Source organism: Mangifera indica, chromosome 18 (genome assembly GCF_011075055.1).
Source record: "Mangifera indica cultivar Alphonso chromosome 18, CATAS_Mindica_2.1, whole genome shotgun sequence".
NCBI classification, from domain to species: Eukaryota; Viridiplantae; Streptophyta; class Magnoliopsida; order Sapindales; family Anacardiaceae; genus Mangifera; species Mangifera indica.
In genome coordinates, this window is record NC_058154.1 from 492,829 (window position 1) to 513,180 (window position 20,352).

Below are 20,352 nucleotides of genomic sequence, written 5' to 3' on the forward strand. Positions count from 1 at the left end.
GACCTCTAAATAGGAGAAAAGAGATTGCCGGAAGGAGATGGCACTTCGGGAGGGAGAGGCTGTTGGCAACAGAGCCAGAGAGGTCGCCGGAGATTTCAAAACCAAACCCTAGAGTGAAATTACGATTTTTTAAAACTTAGGCTGAAGAAAAATTTTAGTTTTTAAAATTTAGGGGGGTAAAAAGAGATAAAAAATTTAGGCGTTAGAGTTATGTTAAATCTAACTGGTTATGAGTGGGTGTTTAATGTTTTCATAATTAAAGAAGGAACATTTGAGAAAACATCAAACCTTAGGTGGGAAATAGTCGTTTGGCCTATAATTAGTGTCCAAGGGTGGCCATTTTCAGCCCCATGGTGAGCAGCCAGCCGACCAGCCAAGCATGTGGATGGGTCAGAGGCAGAGCTTCTGAATGCTACTGTCATTAACTTCGAAGCCAACAAATTATGGCTTATAGCCTCTAATAATTAAAGATATTAATGCAGATTAAAGGTTGAAACTTTATGCTTAAAAAAGTCAATTAATTATTATAAACTATTGTCTACTGAGATAAAAAAATAGATTGTTTATGAAGAAAATGGCTTTTAGCTGCTTGAGTATGGTGGTAAAACAATGCTTAAATTTTGGACTTTAGGTAGAGAGGACAACTTTTATCCTAGGAATCTCCCGTGCAATCAGTTTAAAGTACTTAATTAGATACTCAGATAATATATTATTATATAATTAAATATTATACTATTTAAATTAAGAATTATAAATTACATGATAACATATCATATCTGAATACTCATATTATTTTACATTCAACTCAAAAGAATGAATTCATATTCACTCTTTAATGTGAATATTATAAAGCGTATCATAAGTATAATTAAATCTTATAATAATATTATATGTATCTAATTTTAAATATAAAATTAGTTAAATAAAAAATATATTATCATATGATTATTTATTATTTTATATTTAATTTAAAATTATTTTTTTATATGATAATATATTATTTAAATATCTAATTATTATTTAAAATTAAGTATATATAAAATATATTTATTTTTTTATAACAAAAAATTATTTTCTGATTGGAATATTTTTTTTAAAGTCAAAATAATCATATTATACGGATAAAATTTTGAATGGTTAACTTTATAATCATTATTATATATATAAATAGAGAGTTTAATTTGAAAATTGGGAATCCAATTAGACATGCACTCATTGCTTGGCTGACTCGATAGTTTCAAGAGAAGTCTCCGTTCAATGAACAAAATCGACTTGTTTATGAAGCATGATACTTACACGTGCTTTAATACCCTACATCATGAGAAGATTGGTTTGGTTGGCAAATGACGCTGTCAAGCTATCGGCTGCGGTTTTGACATATCATTACAATCAATCAAACAGAGTCTACATTTTTTTTTTTAATTATGCCAATTTATTCTATATATATATATATATATATATATATATATATATATATTTAAAAAAAATGTGCGTGTAACACTATTCCATAACAATTGTCAGTTGTCCAATTTTGACATGAAATGTTTGGCTCCGACCCAACATTTTGTCTACAACCAACTGTTTTTGCTTGTTCAGTGGATTATGTCCCGCGTAACATTTTGACTTTTCCGAATTTCCTCCATGAGGTATTTTCTTGTTATTTCTGTTCAAAAGCACGAGAGTTGATTTAATAGATGTAATCATTTTGAATATTATTATATATATACGGATAAAATATATAAATTTATTTATATAATTTAATATAATAATATTTAATTAGATTATTTTAAAATAAAAAATAATATCTTCTAATTATAAACTATTATTTTAATTTATAAATTTTTTATTGAAAACAGGACAAAATAGGCTAAGAGATTTTTGAAAATGAAAGAGAATTTTTAAAATTAAGTTTATATAAACTACTATAGTTTTCTCAAAACTATATCTAATATTCATGGGTATACACTGCATGGGCTGTACCAAGGCAAGTTCGGCATGACTTATGAGCCATGTTAGACAAAATCTGAGATACGATCTAAAATCTCTTAGATCATGTCTTTATAGATTTTTAATAGTTCAATTTTTCAATATATATATATATATAATTTCTTTTTATAAGTCATGTTGACTGAATCCACATGACAAACCCTAAGGTCCTAGTATAGACTGCACAACCCATGAGTTTGACACAGTACATAAAATTGCAAATTGTACGCCCATGGGGCATGCCTTCTTCTGCATAGCATGACCACATTAGACATGTCTAGTCATGGGTATAAAAAAGAAATATTATATATATTTACTACATGATTATATAATTTTAAATTAGAGATAAAATAATACATAATTATATAATAATATAATAATATGTTATTATTTGTGCATAAAATTTTATTAAATTATAAAAATAGGAGTTATAATAAATTTTGTTTTAGCCCTTTAAAAAATGACTATTTTAATTAATAACCTTTCGTACTGCTAGTGTTCTGACAAGATCAAAGACAGATATCCAAATTCACCCAGGAATGAAGAAGACGAGAACAAAACCATTTGGAAATATAAAGCCCAATTTTCCAGCTGAGATCACATATCCAGAAGGAATTTTAACAAACTCGTAAAGCAGCAATCACATTCATCATCTTCTTCCACCACTTGAATAAAACGTTGTTGACAAACTTTGATAAAATAAATAGAAGATAACATTATGAATTTTGACATTACTGACACAGTACTGTAATGCTTATAAGTTGCAACTTATCTGGGTGGCTTATTGACTAATAGCTTAACGCTTAACTTCATGATCATCATTGCGAGGACAGCTAGTTCACAGCAGGATCATAAATTCAATACATTAAAATGCATGAAGACCGAAGACTCTGTGCTATCCCAAAATTCAGTCTTTACTAGGCTCCTGAATTTGGATTGATGTCTTTGCTAAGCTTGCCTCCAGTTCATTTAGCTCATCGATGTCTAGCTCGTCGTCGTCGTCGTCATCAGGAAGCACTTCATCATCCTGAACTGCTTTTGCTGAGGTACTTGGTCCATCTCCAGCAGAATTGCTGTTGACCTAAAGTTGAATATGCAAAACTTGATATAATTAGAATACACCCGATCCATTGAGATTTCAACTCATGACTGGAAACAATCACACATTATTCATTTTGACAACTTTTTTCAAGTTCCAGCAACAATATATAGTAACGTCAATGAAAAACCAGTTTTAATTGCATGAATATTCTTTATCAACAGTTTTGCCCAATTAAAGTCAAAAGGCCACATTAAATTGCATTGCCAATCTTTAGTTTCTAGCAGCAACCCAAAGCTGTTAATGTTGACACATTTCAAGTAAACTGAAACCAAGAACCTGTTTAACAGTCAACATTATTGTGTAACCAACCTGGGAAAATTTTATCATAACAAAATCTTAACATTTCCTCAAATTTCTCAATGAATCAGAGATATTATCAATTTGCCACTCAAAAACTGTAATAAATGAAAATAAACGAGAAACAGCAATGCAATAAATCACTCTAGTCTGTCTATATTCTTTAATGTATCAGCCGATGTCCAAAATAATGCCATTGCCAGACAGGTGACAACTTCTTTGAAGTTGTGTCCATGCTACAAAAGCAGTAATAGATGCAGATCACCATTTAACAACTATTCAAATAACAGATTAGGTTACCACCACGGCTCCTTCCAATTGAATGTGTCATTGTTTTTGAAATACACATCATGGACTACTTAATCATAGAAGCTACATGTATCACTAATATATGCCACTGCCACATCACATGGGATTTATAAAAACTATTCTTACAAAATTGATATCAATAAGATTAATAGTAAATGAAATTATAGAACAGTTAAAATGTATGCTATTATCTAGCCATTTTGCCATTACACAATCTGTGGGAGTAATGAATTCTAGAACATTGATGAACAGAAAATAGTTAACAGGAATTGTCTGGCCACATGACCATCTAGATAATTTGTGAACAGAGATATTTCTTTTTTCTTTTTTTTTTTTCCTCTGTGTGTATATCACTGCATACCAAGGGTAATTATTTTTTCTACATACAGAAAAAAGTCTACAAAGAAATAATAGTGCAGGTGTAGTGTTTGAAAGTTTTTAGAAAAATGCAGTAGTTACAAGTGATCGAATTACCTTCTGTTCCTCAGTATCAGATTCTTCCCCTCTTTGGTACTTCTCATATGCCTCAGCATCATCCACAAACACACTAGAATCTGACAGGAAGAGTTCACGCCCACTGAAAAGAAATAGAAAAGCACATGTTATAACCTATGACCCAAAAATTTAGGAAACACACATACACGACATCCACATGCACACAGGGAATTACCTCATACGGTCATTCTTAGCTCTCTCTGCCCTCTGTGCAGCCAAACCAGCATCTCTTTCAGCAATCTTCTTTTTCTTCCACTCCATGAACAACTCAGGAGTCATGGGCGTTGAAGAAGTTACTTTAGCACGCTAGTAGCAGAAAAAGAGAGAGTTAGATGCTTCACTGCTTGGGTCACCTATCACACAAAATAAAGATACTGCCACAACTAAAAGAAAGGTAACCTAGATCCCGAAAAATCTAATTTTCACCTGATTTTCAATCTCCTCCTCAATAGTTATCTTTTCACTCTCTTCCTCTAACAAAGCCTTCATCTGAGATTTTAAAACATATCCAGGAGGAAGAGCATGTCTGTAGTGGCAGTTTTTACCACCATTTGGGCATATCCAAAACCATCCGTATTGTTTCTTCTCCACAGCTTCTAAGAAGTATTTACAAACCTGCAGATAAATCAAAGAGAATGAGGCTATTTCTCAACTATAAACTTCAGCCTTTTCTAATTCTCTCCATGACCTTCTGTTGTATTGTATAAGCCTATATACAGGCATTTTGGAGTTGAAAATAATTTTCATAGAGGACAGATAGTACAGAAATAATTTCATGGAGTAACCTTACAATATCAGTAGGTTTGTTCTGTTGATAATCTTTATTCTTTGATTCCACGACCTTCTCCAAAGTGTCCTGATCCCAATCCTCCATTGTTCCTAAAAAAAAAAGGAAGCACCAAGATCACAAATAAGAAAAACAAATGCTAGCAAACATATCAATATGAGTGACAAAAAAATAATAATGACAAAATTTTTTCAACATGTTTCATTGAGCTTGAAACTGAGGACTACAATTGGCGCTAAGAGATTAAGTAGCCAGATAACCCATGGAAATTAATATCCACAGGAAGTGGCACTAAGAGATTTGAACCACTGAACTCTTAAGCTATAATCTATATATCAATAACTAACAAATAATAACCAACAAAATAAAATCTTTTAAACAATAACCTTGATCACGCTTGTCACTGTAAATGTCAATCTTTTCCCCTTTCCGCTGAACATTTAAGTCATGTGAGAACTTGCATTTGAAACCTTTTGCACACTGCCCCACTTTATAGAACTCGCAGAGTATAGACTTGGGATCAACACCTGGTCACATGTTAAGCAAATACGGAGTTGTACGCGTAAAACAAAATCTCCATATCTTGCTAATCCAGTTAAAAGAAAAATATAAAATATAAAACTAACCAACGGGAACTTTAGGCTGACTAACTGCTATCTTAAACAAATCATTCAGCTCCTTGTCTTTTGCCTTCTCTTCCTCCTTCTTTTTCTGAAATTATAATACATTCTATTAAAAAAACATCATATTCAATAAATTTAAATGCTAATTAAAAAGCCTCAGCCTGAATTTTGAATATCATCATAATTTCTTGAAAATTTGCCAAAAACTATTAACAATTGATGATCATTTGTTATAAAAACGGAGAATTATGAACGAACCTTAGCGGCAACTTTCGACGGGTCGGGTTTGGGTTGAACGGATTGCTTGATATTCTGAACATATTTTTGAACGTTTTTGCTCTTGTTTTTGTTCTTAAGACCGAAGGTCTTGTCTTCTACGATCTTCTGCTTCTTCGCTAATTCTGCTTTTGATTGCTGCTTCGGAGGCATCTCTTATTAGCATCAAATTCGAAGAATTATAGGAGCTGAGCCCGACTGATTGTTTGATTTGATTTGGAAGGTTAGGGTTTGATTTTGAGATTGATTGCCCGGTCAGGCTTTGATTTAGGACCGGACGGGATCGAGAAGCTGCGTTTTGGGTGATTTGTCCAATCTATCCCTAGTGCTTTATGACGTGGCTGATTTCCGGAGGCTTTTTTCGTCCTATCGGTTTTTATCCACCCGTTGTCCCCGCTTCCTACTGATATACCGTCACCAGCCACCCGTATTTATTTTGCATAAAATAATTAAATAATTTATTCTTTTTTCCAAAATTTTATTGTATATATCAAACCGCAATTTTACGTGCGTATACTTTTGCATAGGCCCAATGAGTTATTCCCATTCAAAGGATTCTGTTTTCTTACATTTTTTAACTTTTAATTTTGGAAATTTTAAATATATATTTATTGACGGTTAAAATTAATGAAACTCTAATTTTTAAAATTTAATTTTTTTATTTCTCTAAACTTTAAAAACTAATAGTTTACCTTTTACATCAAGTTTTAAAAAATGATATTTCTTCTCTTAAGATTTAATTTTTAATTTGTATCATTAAATCTAATGTCATTGTCAGTGATAAAAAGTCTCCGATGCATCACCATGCCTTGGCACTCTCTTTTCTCTCCTTTGGAATATTAATTGACGAAGATCTCATCTAGAAAGATGATTGTTTTCTAAGACAAAGATAATTGTCTTCTCAGATGAAGATAAGATTTTTGTCATCGTCTTCTTAGACAAGATCTTCATCAATCAGTGTTCCAAAAAAGAAGAGAGAAATCATTGAATTATGATAATGTGTCGAAGACTCTTTATCGTTGATAATTACGTCAAAGATTGAAAATTAAACTGTAGGAGAGAAATGTCATTTTTTAAAATTTGGTCTAGGGGGCAAATGTTTAGTTTTTACAGTTTAGAAAAAAAAGAGATTAAATTTTAATTTATTTTTAATATTACAAATAAAATGATGATTTTACTCTTGAAACTAATAGACTTAATCTTTTATGGGTGAATATTTGAGATTTTCATAATTAAGAGGAGATACTAGAAAAACATGATACTTTAGGTGGGAATAAGTTCTTTGGCCTTAGATAATTCCAAAGAGTAAAAACTATATGCATACAACTTAAGTATATAGTTAGACCATTTAATCATATAATTTATTTACTTTATTATGTTTTAATAATATTATATATATAATTTTTATACACAAATAATAATATGTTGTTATATAATTAAATATTATTTTATTTTTAATTAATTATTTATATATATTATTATTTATCTTTAAAAATTATGTTTATAACAATAATTATTATATTTTGCATAGGATGGTAGCTTTGGTTTTCAAATATCAGTTATTATTGGGAGGGAAATACAGAAACAGAATTTCTGATTCGACCAAAATACCCTTATAGTTGACAAAATCCTCATCCCATCTAACGACCTCTGAATTTCAACCCACCTTAAAAAAAAAAAAATTCCATAAAATCAAGACCCGACACTGCTTCGCGTTTCCATCGACTGGCCGAGAATGAGACTCATTCTTGGTACCACCACCACCACCACCACCACCACCACCTCATCCTCCATTGTCGCACCGCCGCCGCACCAAGCCCACCACGGCCGCCGCATCAGGCCAAAAGCCAAACCCAAACCTAATCCCAAGTCCAAGTACTCCATTACCGAGCACTCTCCCTCCAATAATACTCCTCCACCACCATCCACCGTCCATTCTTCTCACGCGCCTCTTCTCTCTAGCGTCAGGTTGGACTTCACTTCCCAGCACAAGTATTATGCTGACTTGGCATCCAAGCTGGCGGAGGATGGGAGATTTGAGGAGTTTGCTATGATTGTGGAGAGTGTTGTTTCGAGTGGCAGTGGCTCAAAGTTTGTTTCTTTGTTGAGTTTTGAGTTGGTCTCTCGTGGGATTATGAGGAGCCTTTTAGAAGGGAGAATTCATTGTGTCGCTGAGGTTTTCAAGAAAGTGGAGAAGCTCGGTGTTGCTCCATTGAGGCTGTTTGATGGAAATTCTTTCCATTTTCTTAAAAAAGAGTGTGAAAAAATGGTGGAGTGTGGTGAAGTGGAGAAATTTGTTGACTTAATTGACACTCTTGCAGGTAATACGATAATATGTCAGTGGAATTTGCTTATAGTAGCTGTTTTTTTTTTTTTTTCTGATAATGCCTTTAAGAAACAATTTTTTTGGTGGGTTTGGGGATTTTGGGTTTTAGTGAAAAAAATGATTTGAAATCATCAATATGAATACCAAATCATACCACAAATTTAAGAAGCCAGCTTTACATTTTGCTAAGCTTGAAATTGGATGATGGATGAGTTTTTTTCTGTTTAGTTCAGGGTTTCGATTTCCTATCAAAGAACTGGGGGACTCATCCCGTGTTGTAAAGTTTTGTGTTGATAAACGTGACACAAATTTGGCAATAAGGTATGATTATTGGTTTGTTGACAGCATAACTTTTATTTGATTTTTAATTTTTGTTACAAGGTAGTCAACCATACTTTCAACTGATTTGTGCTGACTTATTTGTGAGTTTTTATTTATGATGTAATGCAGGTATGCAAGCATGCTTCCACATGCACATATTTTGTTCTGTACCATTATCTGTGAATTTGGAAAGCAAAGGGATTTGATTTCTGCTTTGACAGTATATGAAGCATCCAAGAAAAACTTGATTGGTCCTAATATGTATATATGTCGAACAATCATTGATATTTGTGGTCTCTGTGGTGACGACATGCAATCTAGGAATATTTATGAGGTAATTGTTGCAGTGATCTTACTATTTTTTTGAGGTCTTTCAAGATGACTTATAAATGTCATATTTACAGTTTAGGATTTAGGTTTCCTTGTTGAGGGCTTCTGCAGACTGCAGGCTAATTACTAGCCCTAATGCATGATTGAGTAAAGCCTTGTTTTTGATATGTTCACATGTTCTTTTGCTGCAATTGAGACGTATGATTTCATTTACACGGTTTTTTGCAGGAGTTATTAAGTCAGAAGATTGCCCTGAATATATATGTGTTCAACAGTGTCATGAATGTGAATGCCCATGATCTGAATTTCTCATTACAGGTTTACAAGAATATGAAAGTAATGCTTCTCTCTCTATCTCTATTAGTTTTTGAGTGTGAAGTAAATTTGAATGAATAAAATTCCTATTGGACTTGTGCCAGTAAAATAAATTTGGACATTTATTCTTCATATCTCCAGGAGTTTGGCATCGTGGCAGATATGACATCTTACAATATCCTCTTGAAGGCTTGTTGTATTGCTGGAAGGGTTGAATTGGCACAAGAAATATATAGGGAAGTAAAGCATTTGGAATCGAAAGGAGTGCTGAAGTTGGATGTCTTCACTTATAGCACAATAGTAAAGGTTACTTACGTGGAATCAACTAGAATGCCTCTCTCTCCTTTAAATCTCATGACTGTTGTCCTCTTCTTACCTTTTTTGTGTTCCTTAATGCCAGTAGGCATGGAGATTTATCTATTGAAGCTTTCTGTTATACATTCATAACCTTTGCATCAATTTCCCAGGTTTTTGCAGATGCAAAATTGTGGCAAATGGCATTAGAAATTAAAGAAGACATGCTATCTGCTGGTGTTACTCCTAATACAGTTACATGGTCGTCATTGATTAATGCTTGTGCCAATGCTGGTCTTGTAGAGCAGGCACTTCATTTATTTGATGATATGCTTCTGGCTGGCTGTGAACCAAATTCACAGTGTTGCAACATCCTTTTACAAGCTTGTGTTGAGGCTTGCCAGTATGACAGAGCTTTTCGTCTCTTCTATTCCTGGAAACAAAGTTTGGTTCAGGAGACTTTTTGTGAAGATTGCAATGGCAATAGCAATTTAAGTACAGAGTCAAAACAGAATCATTTTGTTAGTGGTACACACAGTTTTGTATCTAAGCCACATCATTTAAGCTTTGCCAAGAGGTTTCCTTTTAGACCCACAACTACGACATACAATATTATGATGAAGGCCTGTGGTACTGATTATTATCGTGCTAAAGCTCTGATGGATGAGATGAGAACAGCGGATCTGTCCCCTAATCATATAAGCTGGTCAATTTTGATTGATACTTGTGGAGGATTGGGCAACGTAGAAGGTGCTGTCCAGGTGAGACATGTTTTTCATTTTAACATAACTTTTACATGTTTTTATGGAAATTTCTGTGGCCACTAGTTGAATTACAATCCATATGCATGAGCATTTTGAACCATTTCTTATTGGTTTTCCCCCTCCAATATTTGTGGTTAATTTTGTCCATGTATTTCAATGAAGGCTTTCTCAATTTATCAAGAAAGGGATTTGATGATATAATTTAACAACATACTTGTTTTCGTTCAATGCAGATTCTGAATAGTATGCGTGAGGCTGGAATCAATCCTGATGTTGTCGCATATACCACAGCTATCAAGGTGTGAAGTTATTTTTAGTCTCACAAAACTAGACTGTTTATGATTATTGTTCTTAAAACATGCTTGATAAGTTGGCATCCCCTTATCTCATATTGACTAGCACAAGGTGCTGATTGGTTACGCTCTGTGCTTCACAGGTTTGTGTGAAAAATAAAAATTTTAAGTTGGCGTTTTCATTATTTACCGAAATGAAACAGTATCAGATACAGCCGAATTTGGTATGTTCATACTTGATATATGTCTTTCTTTTATCCTACATAATTCCTTTACTAGGAAAATTTTAAGTTTGTATATTTTCATTCTTCACCTTGAAATTACTGTGCTTTTCCTGAAAACATTATAATAAGCATTAAGTTAATTAACATGATGGGAATTTTCAGTTCAATTCAACATGTATAATTCTCAGAAGTTGTTTTTTCCAGGTGACGTATAATACACTTTTAAGGGCCCGAAGTAGATATGGTTCCTTACATGAAGTGCAACAATGTCTGGCTGTATATCAGGATATGCGGAAAGCAGGGTAAATAAAAGAAGACACCATTGTTATATAATGGCGATATTTGATGGAATTAAGAATTTATAAATAGGACTATCTTGCTTCTGTGTCAGCCTGGCAATGCATATGCACATATGACGGTTGGAAATCCAAAAATTCACAAGGTAGATAGGCTAAGACACAAATGTTAAATTGCAGGTTCAAATCCAATGATCACTACCTCAAGGAATTGATTGAGGAGTGGTGTGAAGGAGTGATACAACATAACAATCAGAGCCAAAAAGGCCTCACTTCAAGCAAAGGAACCAACTTAAGACCCCAGAGCCTGTTGCTTGAAAAAGTAGCAGAACACTTACAAAAGTGCACCACGGACAAACTAACAGTTGATCTACGTGGTCTAACAAAGGTAACCGTATGGTACATATTAGCCTGTTTTGGAATTGGAGCATTGTTAACTCTTTTTATATTGGTTTATGGAGTGATGTTAGCATACAAAATTTTACATGGATGCAACAATAGCAATGATGCCATTAGAGATGTTATTTCAAATTTTGCAGCTTTTTATACTTTTCTTTCATTTTTCCTCTGGTGAATCTCCACACAAGAACTTGATTTAATGTTGCTATTTTATCTGAACTTCCGTAATATGTTCTGGCAGATTGAAGCCCGGATTGTCGTTCTTGCAGTTCTAAGGATGATCAACGAGAACCATTCACTAGGTATGAGTTACTTCTTAATTAGCATGCATTAAAAAGGGAGCAAGTAAACATCTTCCCTCAATTTTTGCAATTTTAGCAGACTACAACTGTGGTAAAAAATGGTAACATGAGTTTAAAAGAAATGTCTTGACATTCAGAAATTTGCCGCTCTCAATTACTCACATCGATTCTGAATCTGATTGCAGGGATTCCCGTCAAAGATGACATGTTGATCATCTTAGGACCCAATAAGGTAGGTGTAAATCCAGCCAAGAATGAGGACTTCGAGGTGAAAGATGCAATAACTGAACTTCTGCAGAGTGATCTGGGCATCAACGTCTCGCTGGATAGACCTACAATTGCACTTGATAATCCTCTTGATTCAGATCCTACATCGGAAGAAATCCTAGGAAGATTACACATGAAATTCAGATCTTCAACTAGGAGACCTGCAATTCTACAAAGGTTGAAGGTGACAAAGAAATCATTGCAGTGTTGGTTGCAGAGGAGAACAGGTGCCTCTACAAGGTAACTATGTTGCATGTACAAATGCCAAATTTGTGTAAAATTTTTTAGCCAATTTTCTACAAGTTCTATTCAATTTTACTGTAATTTCTTCAGATGAATATAACTAAATAATCCTGTCTACTGATGAATCTGCCATGAGACATAAGTTAATGTCAAATGTAATGTAAGTAGTAGCCGTAGAGCATAATAAGATAAGTTCTTTCCATTTGTTCATCTTGGGCCTTCAAATTACATTACTCTTGCCCTTCAAATCATTCAATTTCTTTGTGACATGACCAATAAAAATAAGAAAGCATCAAAGACCTATATTTTTTATAAGTAATGTTATGTGCATTTATTTTGAATACATAAATAGATAAACACTTGCGTATATCATCATGTAATTAAGTGTTACTTTATGTGTACTCAAACTAGGTACACATAGTTTTATTAATCTTTGATGGGCATACGAATTCAAGGGAATATAACAATGGACAATATAAGATTGCAATCAATGTTATTGCTAACTTCATTGTTGAGTAAACATTAGAGACAATGTTTTTAAAACCAGACCAGTGATCAAACCAATTGTCTCATTTGTTCATAGTTCGATTGGTTCAACTAGAGAAAAAAAAAAATCAAATTATTTAAAAATAATTAAAATTTAAAAAAAAAAATCAAAAATCAAACCCAATCAAATCTAGTTTTTAACTGAGTTTGATTAACTCAATAGCAAAATCGATTTTTTTTATATTATCCGAACTAGACTTGATATCAATTCCCAGTTTAACCGGTTGAACCAGCCGGTTCGGTTTGATCTTCAAATCATTGATCAGAGATTACTCAACAATTATGCAGCCTTCAAACCACATCATAAGATTGCCATGGCTAGGCACCGCAGGCTGCGTGGAATATGGTCTGGCATGGTTCACAATTGTGTTCACCACAAACTGAAAAATATCATTTACCTTTCAAATGAAAAATATTGTAAACCCCCTCATATTAGTAGATAGTAACCTCCACTCTACATGTTTCACATATTACATAAAACACACGTGGTGAAAAATTATCCAAAAAACTCCAGAGCAGATGCCCCCCTCTCTTGCATGGTGGGAAATAGCAGAAAATTTCACCACAGATACCATCTTCATATCATATATCTCACACATGATGAAAAATATTCTAAAACCCCCACCATGCGGGGGTAACGAGTGGTTAGGAAATATAAAAAATAAAACTCTTACCTTCACCACGGATGATTCACATGATGATTACAAATCACACGTGGTGATCTAAATTATCTTATTTCACATATTTTCAAATTCGATTTTACCATTAATCGATTCGATACTTATTTTAACATAGATACATTAATGAATTTCATGAAAAATACAAGAGGTTCAAATTAGTTTATATATATGAAATATTTAGTTTGGGTAATATTTTGTTATCAAAATAGAAAAATTACCTTGAAGATAGAATACTTAGAAGATTACTGTGTATAAATGATTACTATGTTTGATAAAATTTGATAAGTACAAATAATTGTTGTGTTTGATTAAAGGTAATAAAAGATTACTAATAAATCATTTTACTTAAATGTCTTGAATATAATTATTTTTAAATATTTTTTTATATTAATTAAAAATAAATTTATTTTTATGTTAAAAAATTCATAAATAATAATATAATTATAATAAAATCAAAATTACCTCGATAGCATTGATAATAAAAAATTACTATAATATTTTATTATTGACAAACTAACAAAATAAATAAAATATAAATTATCAAGATAATTTTAAAAAACTGGAACAAAAGGCTCCCATAAAGTCAACCGGTAAAACCTGAGCTCTAGACATGATAAATCAACTACAAAATATTTAAACATGGTAAAAGCAATAAACTAACCCTTTTTTTTAAATCGATTGAAATGGTTGGAATTTGTTTTGGAAATGAATTTAATGTTTTTTTATTCCATTTAAAGCCAAAAAATTGGTTAATTTTAATTAGATATCTTGAATTGCGGTATTTTTAATTAATTTTCCTTCTTATTATTTTTATTATTGGACTATTTCAAAGATTAAAACTGAAAACATCAAAACAGTTTGATGACCAGAGCGGACCATTTCCTTCTTATTATATATTAATTATTTTTTAAAAAAAAAAGAGAAAGAAAATGAGCAAAATCAGGTTTGCCCTATTTACCTTCAGCGGCTGCCGCTTTCTCTAATCTGTGAAACTGAAAACAATGGCAGCCTTAACACGCTTTACAAAACCCTCTTCACTTTCATTTTCTAAACTAACCGAAGCTCTCTGCTTTTACTCTTCTTCTTCAGCTGCGGTCTCTGGTCCCAATCCTTATCCTTCAATCTACAATTTCACGCGTAAAGATCCCAGGGACAGGAATGTCCAGTGGATTTTTCTAGGTTGTCCAGGCGTTGGCAAGGGCACCTACGCCAGTCGTCTCTCGAAATTTCTCGGTGTCCCTCATATCTCCACTGGTGATCTTGTTCGCGAAGAACTCGCCTCCTCTGGCCCCACGTCTCGCCAGGTTATTTATTTATTTGATTATGATCTTTTAATTTCCGCCACCGTTTCAATTATATATGTGTGTGTGTGTGTGTGTGTGTGTGTGTGTGTGTGGAACAGTGTGTGTAGTCGTGTTGTGAAGTTGAACTTATGATATCTATCTCTTTTGGACTTCAGATCTGCTAAAAGAAATGATAATTTTCTTAGTAAAACTAGTAAAAATATTACAAACAATGTTGTTTATCTGGTGATTGTACTTTGGTTTCATCATAGTTACACTTAAGTCATATCTGGGCTATCACGTAATCTGGGTTTCAATTCAGTTGCCTTTAAGGACACAATAGAGGAGCCAGTAGTGTTTTGGTTAAACCTTTTTTACTCTCAAGTGAGAACTTCAGTTATTTGAGGTGGGAGTGAGAGGTTTTACACTTTTGTTATCAGCTAGTAATTCTTTGACATATTTTGACCCAACTGTTTGTATATAAATTTTATTGGTATGCACCTCTAAACCTCTTTCTAGTGGCTCTTCAAGACAAAGAAAGTACTACTTTTTTGGAAATTTATTTGACATTTTAGTGTTACTTTGGGTCCTTTGGTGCTACCTTTTGTTGGACTTAGATTCTGTGGGCAACTCATTTTGGTGTGACCTTGTGGTGGACTCCTTGAAGTTGTGCTCCTGAATATCACCTTTTGGAGTTTGGGTACCTCTCTTATGGAACTTATGCTTTGGGCATTGAATTTCTTTTGGTGGCCTCTACTCTAATCCAACAAATTAATAGTCTGCCAAAGGAAACTAAAAAAAGGCTTAGTTGAGATTTTAATGTTAGTTAATTCCCAGCAGATTAAACGTGTATTTATAGTTGCTTGTTGGATGGTACCGGAGCATTATGAACTATGCTATCTTCACTTATTGGTTTATGGATTTTAGTTTCTCTCAATCTCTTTCTCAGGTTTTTGGATTGTAACCTCTTTTAAGTATTTTTTTTAACTTCTATAGAAGTGCTATGATGTTTTAGGTTCTCTATGCTAAAATGACTAATTTTTTTCACACTTTATGTTGATCTGGCATTTGGTATGCAACAATTACCATTCATGTGTTTAGGCTTTAGGAATGGCACTACATGGTCTTACTTAGTGGATATTGTTCCCTGGTAAATGTGCAGATTGTAGTTGGTTATTTTCATAAAACTGTAGCATAGGCCCCAATTTTTTCATTTTCAGTGATAACTATTTGACTTTTGACATTTTAAATGTAATAGTTTCAGTCCAAGTGTGCTCTTATGTGTTGTTATTTTTTATTTTACTGAAATGTTTCATGTTCTCTTTTCTTTTCTGCAGCTTGCTGAGATTGTAAACCAAGGTAAGTTGGTTTCAGATGAAATTATATTTAACCTACTGTCCAAGAGACTTGTGGCTGGCGAAGCTAAGGGGGAATCAGGTTTTATCCTTGACGGTTTTCCTCGAACAGTGAAACAAGCAGTGAGTATCTTTCACTGAATGAAGACCTTTTTTTTTGCTTTCTGCTATGTAAAATCTCATCTGGTTTCAAACCTGTGGTCCTCGTTTTCTTGGATTGGCCAATTATGCTTCTAGTACTCCCATTAGATCACCCATGTGATTTTATACTCTTCTAATCCCAAGACGAGTTGGTTGTTCAACTCGGAAATGTTTGATGGTATTATGAAACTTGATGCTCCTAATTAGAATATATTACTTGTTTATGACATTCTCCAATTGTAAGTACTGACAAAGTGATGTGCTTCATGCTTTTGTCTGTAACAGATACTGCCTCTAACACAATGGACTTAACTTTGAAACTCTTTGTGATCCCACTTTTGTTGGCCCAATGGGTCTCTGTGTTATTTTTGTTCCCCCCCCCCCTGTAGTTGTATCATCTAGTTAATGCTCAGATTGCTTGTTTGTCTGTGTGTTTAGGAAATACTGGAAGGAGTAACCGATATTGATTTGGTTGTAAATTTGAAGTTGTGGGAAGATATCTTACTTGAGAAATGTCTTGGAAGGAGAATGTGCAGTCAATGTGGGGGAAATTTTAATGTGGCTTCTATTAACATCAAGGGTGAAAATGGTAAGCCGGATATTAGCATGGCTCCACTTCTTCCCCCATCCCATTGTATATCAAAGCTTATCACTAGGGAAGATGATACTGAAGAAGTGGTGAAAGCACGTCTTCGTGTATACAATGAAAAGGTACCATTTTGTTTACAAAAAATCTTGGCCAGCTTCATGACCATCTACTAAAATTTTGTGATGTATGCATTTATTATTTCTTTCTTTCACCTGTTACTATGATTGGAAAACTTTGAAAAAACTGTATATGTATTTAGATTTTATTGGATAGTTGTATGGATAGTGTAGTATGCTTTTTTGACCAAAGATTCTCATTTATATATCCTTTAAATTGAGAACATACGCAAATACATAGAAATTTGTAAGCATTCCATTCTTTTGTTTGTTTAATGGATTGGAATTGGTTTTTACTTTTAACCATTTTTTTGTGTGTGAGCAAAGCATTGCTTCTTCATCAGCATATTCCTTTTGGGTATCTGTAGTCAAGCTTTTTGTGTGCATTATCAATAGATTCAAATTATTCTATCAGGAAATAATGTTTTCTTACAAATTTAGCTGCACTTCTTTGTTTATATTTGAGGTGGCAGATGGTTTTTGCTCATATCATGTGGATATATAGTGATTGATTATGTTCCCATACAGTTTGGAGTTCTGCTAATTACCCTAATTTTCTGCCCCATTGTGCCTGCAGAGTCAGCCTGTGGAAGATTTCTACCGCAGTCGAGGAAAATTGTTGGAATTTGATCTGCCAGGAGGAATTCCTGAATCCTGGCCAAAGTTGCTGGAGGCTCTAAATCTCGATGACCATGAGGAGAAGCAGTCTGCTGTGGCATAAACTATTAGAGACTTAATGTACTCTTAATAGTAAGTCTTGTTATTCTTTGCATGTAAAAATGTTGCATGCTCGTCAATTTTGCATGAGGAAGATAAAGAAATATTATTCCCTTTGTTGATTTAAAATAATTAAGATCTAACCATTTATTAGATCACAAACGACGCCTTGTTAGGCTAACTGTATTTTCATATTACAAAGAGCTTTTTTGTAACGGAATTGTCAGAGGGAGTTTTCATCACCTCTCTTCTTATGGTAACAAATCAAGAATTCTGATAGCAGAGATTTATATAATGATACTGTGTTGCTGTTGTTATAACTTACAACAATATTGTATTGATGTAACATTTATCACGCATATAGAATTGCATTGTTTTTTTTCCCCCCTTAATGCCGATGCCACATTCAAAAGTTTAGAGCTGGAATACCTGCAAGACAATTAATGAAACTTGATGGAATCTTGCCCTCATATTATAGGAATATCCTGAAAATTGTGTTGTGGATGTCATAGTTCCTTTTGAAATTGTTTATGTGTTGTCTTCTGTTATATGATGCAGTTTCTACTTTTATCTTTAGAGAGTAATGTTATGTGTACTCAGTTTTGAGTATTTAATTGAATATTTAGATGACGTGTTATGATGTGATTTAGTGTTATTTTATCCTTGATTCAAAATTACTCAATCACACGGTAACACATTATCAGGATATCCAATTAGATACTCAAAATTGGATGTACATGTTTGCTTAAATTAGAAAATTACCATTGCAGCTGGCCGAGCTGGTTGGCTATAGTTGCCAGGCAGTAAGTTAACACAGCTGCATACATTAATTGGGAAGCACAACCAGCTCTTGATTGTGAGAGTAGCAATCAAGATAGACATTCCCACACATTTACATGAACCCTAAATTAGAAAATTACCATTGCAGCTGGCCGAGCTGGTTGGCTATAGTTTGCCAGACAGTAAGTTAACACAGCTGCATACATTAATTGGGAAGCACAACCAGCTCTTGATTGTGAGAGTAGCAATCAAGATAGACATTCCCACACATTTACATGAAACTTAGTGAGACTCCAATATGTCGAATCAAAGCAATGTATCTGAAGAAAAGTTCTGGCTAGCAATTTCAATTATAATATGTGAGGATTTTGGTGGTAGAATAAGCGATAGAGTACTACAGAAAGGGCTGGTAAGCAGGTAAATGAAACAGCATCTTCTTTTATTAGCCAGAGAAAAAGAAAGAGTCGTGGGTATGCCAATTTAAAGAGAGCCATAATATGATTGTCACGGAAAGTTGAGGCTGTGTAGACACGTTCCATTAACTTGTCTACACAGCATATGAAAAAAAAATCTGAGTTAGGGTTGAGTTATTTTTACACAAAATTTAGTTTGAATTAATTTAGTATAACTTAAAAATGAATTGGATTGTGTTCAGATTGATACAAAGCCGGTCTAAACTAACTTGAATTTACTTGAATGTTTTGAAAAATGTTGTAAATCTAACATCTATTAGGAAATCGGAGAAACGTTAAAAGTATAAATATTAGTAACATTTGAAATCTTTATTTATTGTTTATAGTTGTATAGTTGTGTTGACTCCGGTTATTTTTTATTTTCTTTCAAAAATTGTAATTTATTTTTACGTGGGAAGAATGAGAAATTATCAAGATTATTGACGTATTTAAAAAGTTTTGATCTGAAATTTTTAAGGTATATGTAAAGAAAAAAAATGTTAAAAGTAGTATATTTTCTTTTTTCGTTCTTACTTTTTTTTTACCGTCTCTTTGTTCTTTCCATTCTCTTTTAAAAAAGTTAAGGGGTAAATAAATTTTTAAAATATTAGAGGAGGTTTTGGAGATTTGAAAGAAAGTTAAAGAGTGTTTTTAAAATTTTAACATGTCTTTTAATAGTTTTAAAAATGATATTATACCCTCAAAAAATTTATTAAAAGGTTATTTTTAATAGTTTTAGTGATAAATTTTAAAATTGGTAAAAATATATTTGTAATTTGATATTTATATTAAGAATTAGAGTAATTTTATATGTATATATTTTTTGTATATAATTTGAGTATATAAATGATATATTATCATATGATTAAGTGTTATTTTATCTTTAATTTAAAATTATTTAATTTTATAATGATATATTTTTTTATATATCAATTATTCCTAAAAAAAAATTTGAAAGATTCAATAATAAGAGTGGATGACGAATGATAATTTAGCTTTTCGAAATTTGAAGGGTGGTAAGGTCATTTATCAAAACTTGGGTGGGAATTGTTATTTAGCCTAATTTTCTAAACTCTTCTATTTGGATTTTTGTTCTTAACCGGACCGGATGTGTTCGAGTCGCACGGTATCAAGTCGCCTAGATATTTTCCCCTTGATACTGGCAACCAATCAAATGTCAACACGCAGGCACAGAGACAGCAAGGTATGGTGTTGCCAATTTTTGCAGTTTCAAACGCCGTGACGACTTCCTTTGATTCACAAGCAATGATTTAAAAACCGGAGCGGACCGTCCGGTCTAACCGGTTGGTCCGTGAACCGTTACTGTAGCCAAGCATTGTTGAAGACAGAATCGGTATAAGGTTAAAATCGGATTGAACCGCGGTTAAACCTCTGGTTCAAACTTGAACCGTGGTCCCACCGGTCTAGGGGGTTCCACAAAACC

The 20,352-nt window shown here is 33.1% G+C and overlaps 3 protein-coding genes across 3 annotated transcripts; 2 read left to right on the plus strand and 1 right to left on the minus strand.

Moving 5' to 3' along the window:
- Positions 1-2,615: 2,615 nt before the first annotated feature.
- On the minus strand, positions 2,616-6,267 carry LOC123201358 (zinc finger CCCH domain-containing protein 11-like). Its single transcript, XM_044616828.1, has 8 exons — positions 5,858-6,267; positions 5,603-5,687; positions 5,363-5,503; positions 4,980-5,068; positions 4,616-4,804; positions 4,365-4,495; positions 4,169-4,271; positions 2,616-3,067 (listed from the first exon to the last, which is right to left on the minus strand). The coding sequence occupies exons 1-8, from the start codon at positions 6,026-6,028 to the stop codon at positions 2,894-2,896; spliced, it is 1,083 nt and encodes a 360-aa protein (XP_044472763.1). The 5' UTR covers positions 6,029-6,267; the 3' UTR covers positions 2,616-2,893.
- Positions 6,268-7,555: 1,288 nt separating this feature from the next.
- Positions 7,556-12,459, plus strand: LOC123201508 (pentatricopeptide repeat-containing protein At5g02830, chloroplastic). The gene is made up of 12 exons (XM_044617041.1): positions 7,556-8,196; positions 8,435-8,522; positions 8,652-8,856; positions 9,081-9,188; positions 9,309-9,473; positions 9,635-10,222; positions 10,459-10,524; positions 10,662-10,742; positions 10,947-11,044; positions 11,219-11,426; positions 11,679-11,739; positions 11,925-12,459. The coding sequence occupies exons 1-12, from the start codon at positions 7,611-7,613 to the stop codon at positions 12,248-12,250; spliced, it is 2,580 nt and encodes an 859-aa protein (XP_044472976.1). The 5' UTR covers positions 7,556-7,610; the 3' UTR covers positions 12,251-12,459.
- Positions 12,460-14,393: 1,934 nt separating this feature from the next.
- Positions 14,394-17,971, plus strand: LOC123201296 (adenylate kinase 1, chloroplastic-like). The gene is made up of 4 exons (XM_044616732.1): positions 14,394-14,779; positions 16,096-16,236; positions 16,693-16,965; positions 17,537-17,971. Exons 1-4 carry the CDS (start codon positions 14,477-14,479, stop codon positions 17,678-17,680), a joined length of 861 nt encoding a protein of 286 aa, XP_044472667.1. The 5' UTR covers positions 14,394-14,476; the 3' UTR covers positions 17,681-17,971.
- Positions 17,972-20,352: the final 2,381 nt, after the last annotated feature.

Excerpts from the sequence above, each read along its gene's own strand:
- LOC123201358 (XM_044616828.1), bottom strand. The coding sequence starts at position 6,028 with ATGCCTCCGAAGCAGCAATCAAAAGCAGAATTAGCGAAGAAGCAGAAG. Across the intron at positions 5,688-5,857 it reads CGTCGAAAGTTGCCGCTAAG|AAAAAGAAGGAGGAAGAGAA; the intron begins GTTCGTTCATAA and ends TTATAATTTCAG. Across the intron at positions 5,069-5,362 it reads CAGTGACAAGCGTGATCAAG|GAACAATGGAGGATTGGGAT; the intron begins GTTATTGTTTAA and ends TTTTTTTTTTAG.
- LOC123201508 (XM_044617041.1), top strand. The coding sequence starts at position 7,611 with ATGAGACTCATTCTTGGTACCACCACCACCACCACCACCACCACCACC. Across the intron at positions 8,197-8,434 it reads CTTAATTGACACTCTTGCAG|GGTTTCGATTTCCTATCAAA; the intron begins GTAATACGATAA and ends TGTTTAGTTCAG. Across the intron at positions 10,525-10,661 it reads CATATACCACAGCTATCAAG|GTTTGTGTGAAAAATAAAAA; the intron begins GTGTGAAGTTAT and ends TGTGCTTCACAG.
- LOC123201296 (XM_044616732.1), top strand. The coding sequence starts at position 14,477 with ATGGCAGCCTTAACACGCTTTACAAAACCCTCTTCACTTTCATTTTCT. Across the intron at positions 16,237-16,692 it reads CTCGAACAGTGAAACAAGCA|GAAATACTGGAAGGAGTAAC; the intron begins GTGAGTATCTTT and ends CTGTGTGTTTAG. Across the intron at positions 16,966-17,536 it reads TTCGTGTATACAATGAAAAG|AGTCAGCCTGTGGAAGATTT; the intron begins GTACCATTTTGT and ends TTGTGCCTGCAG.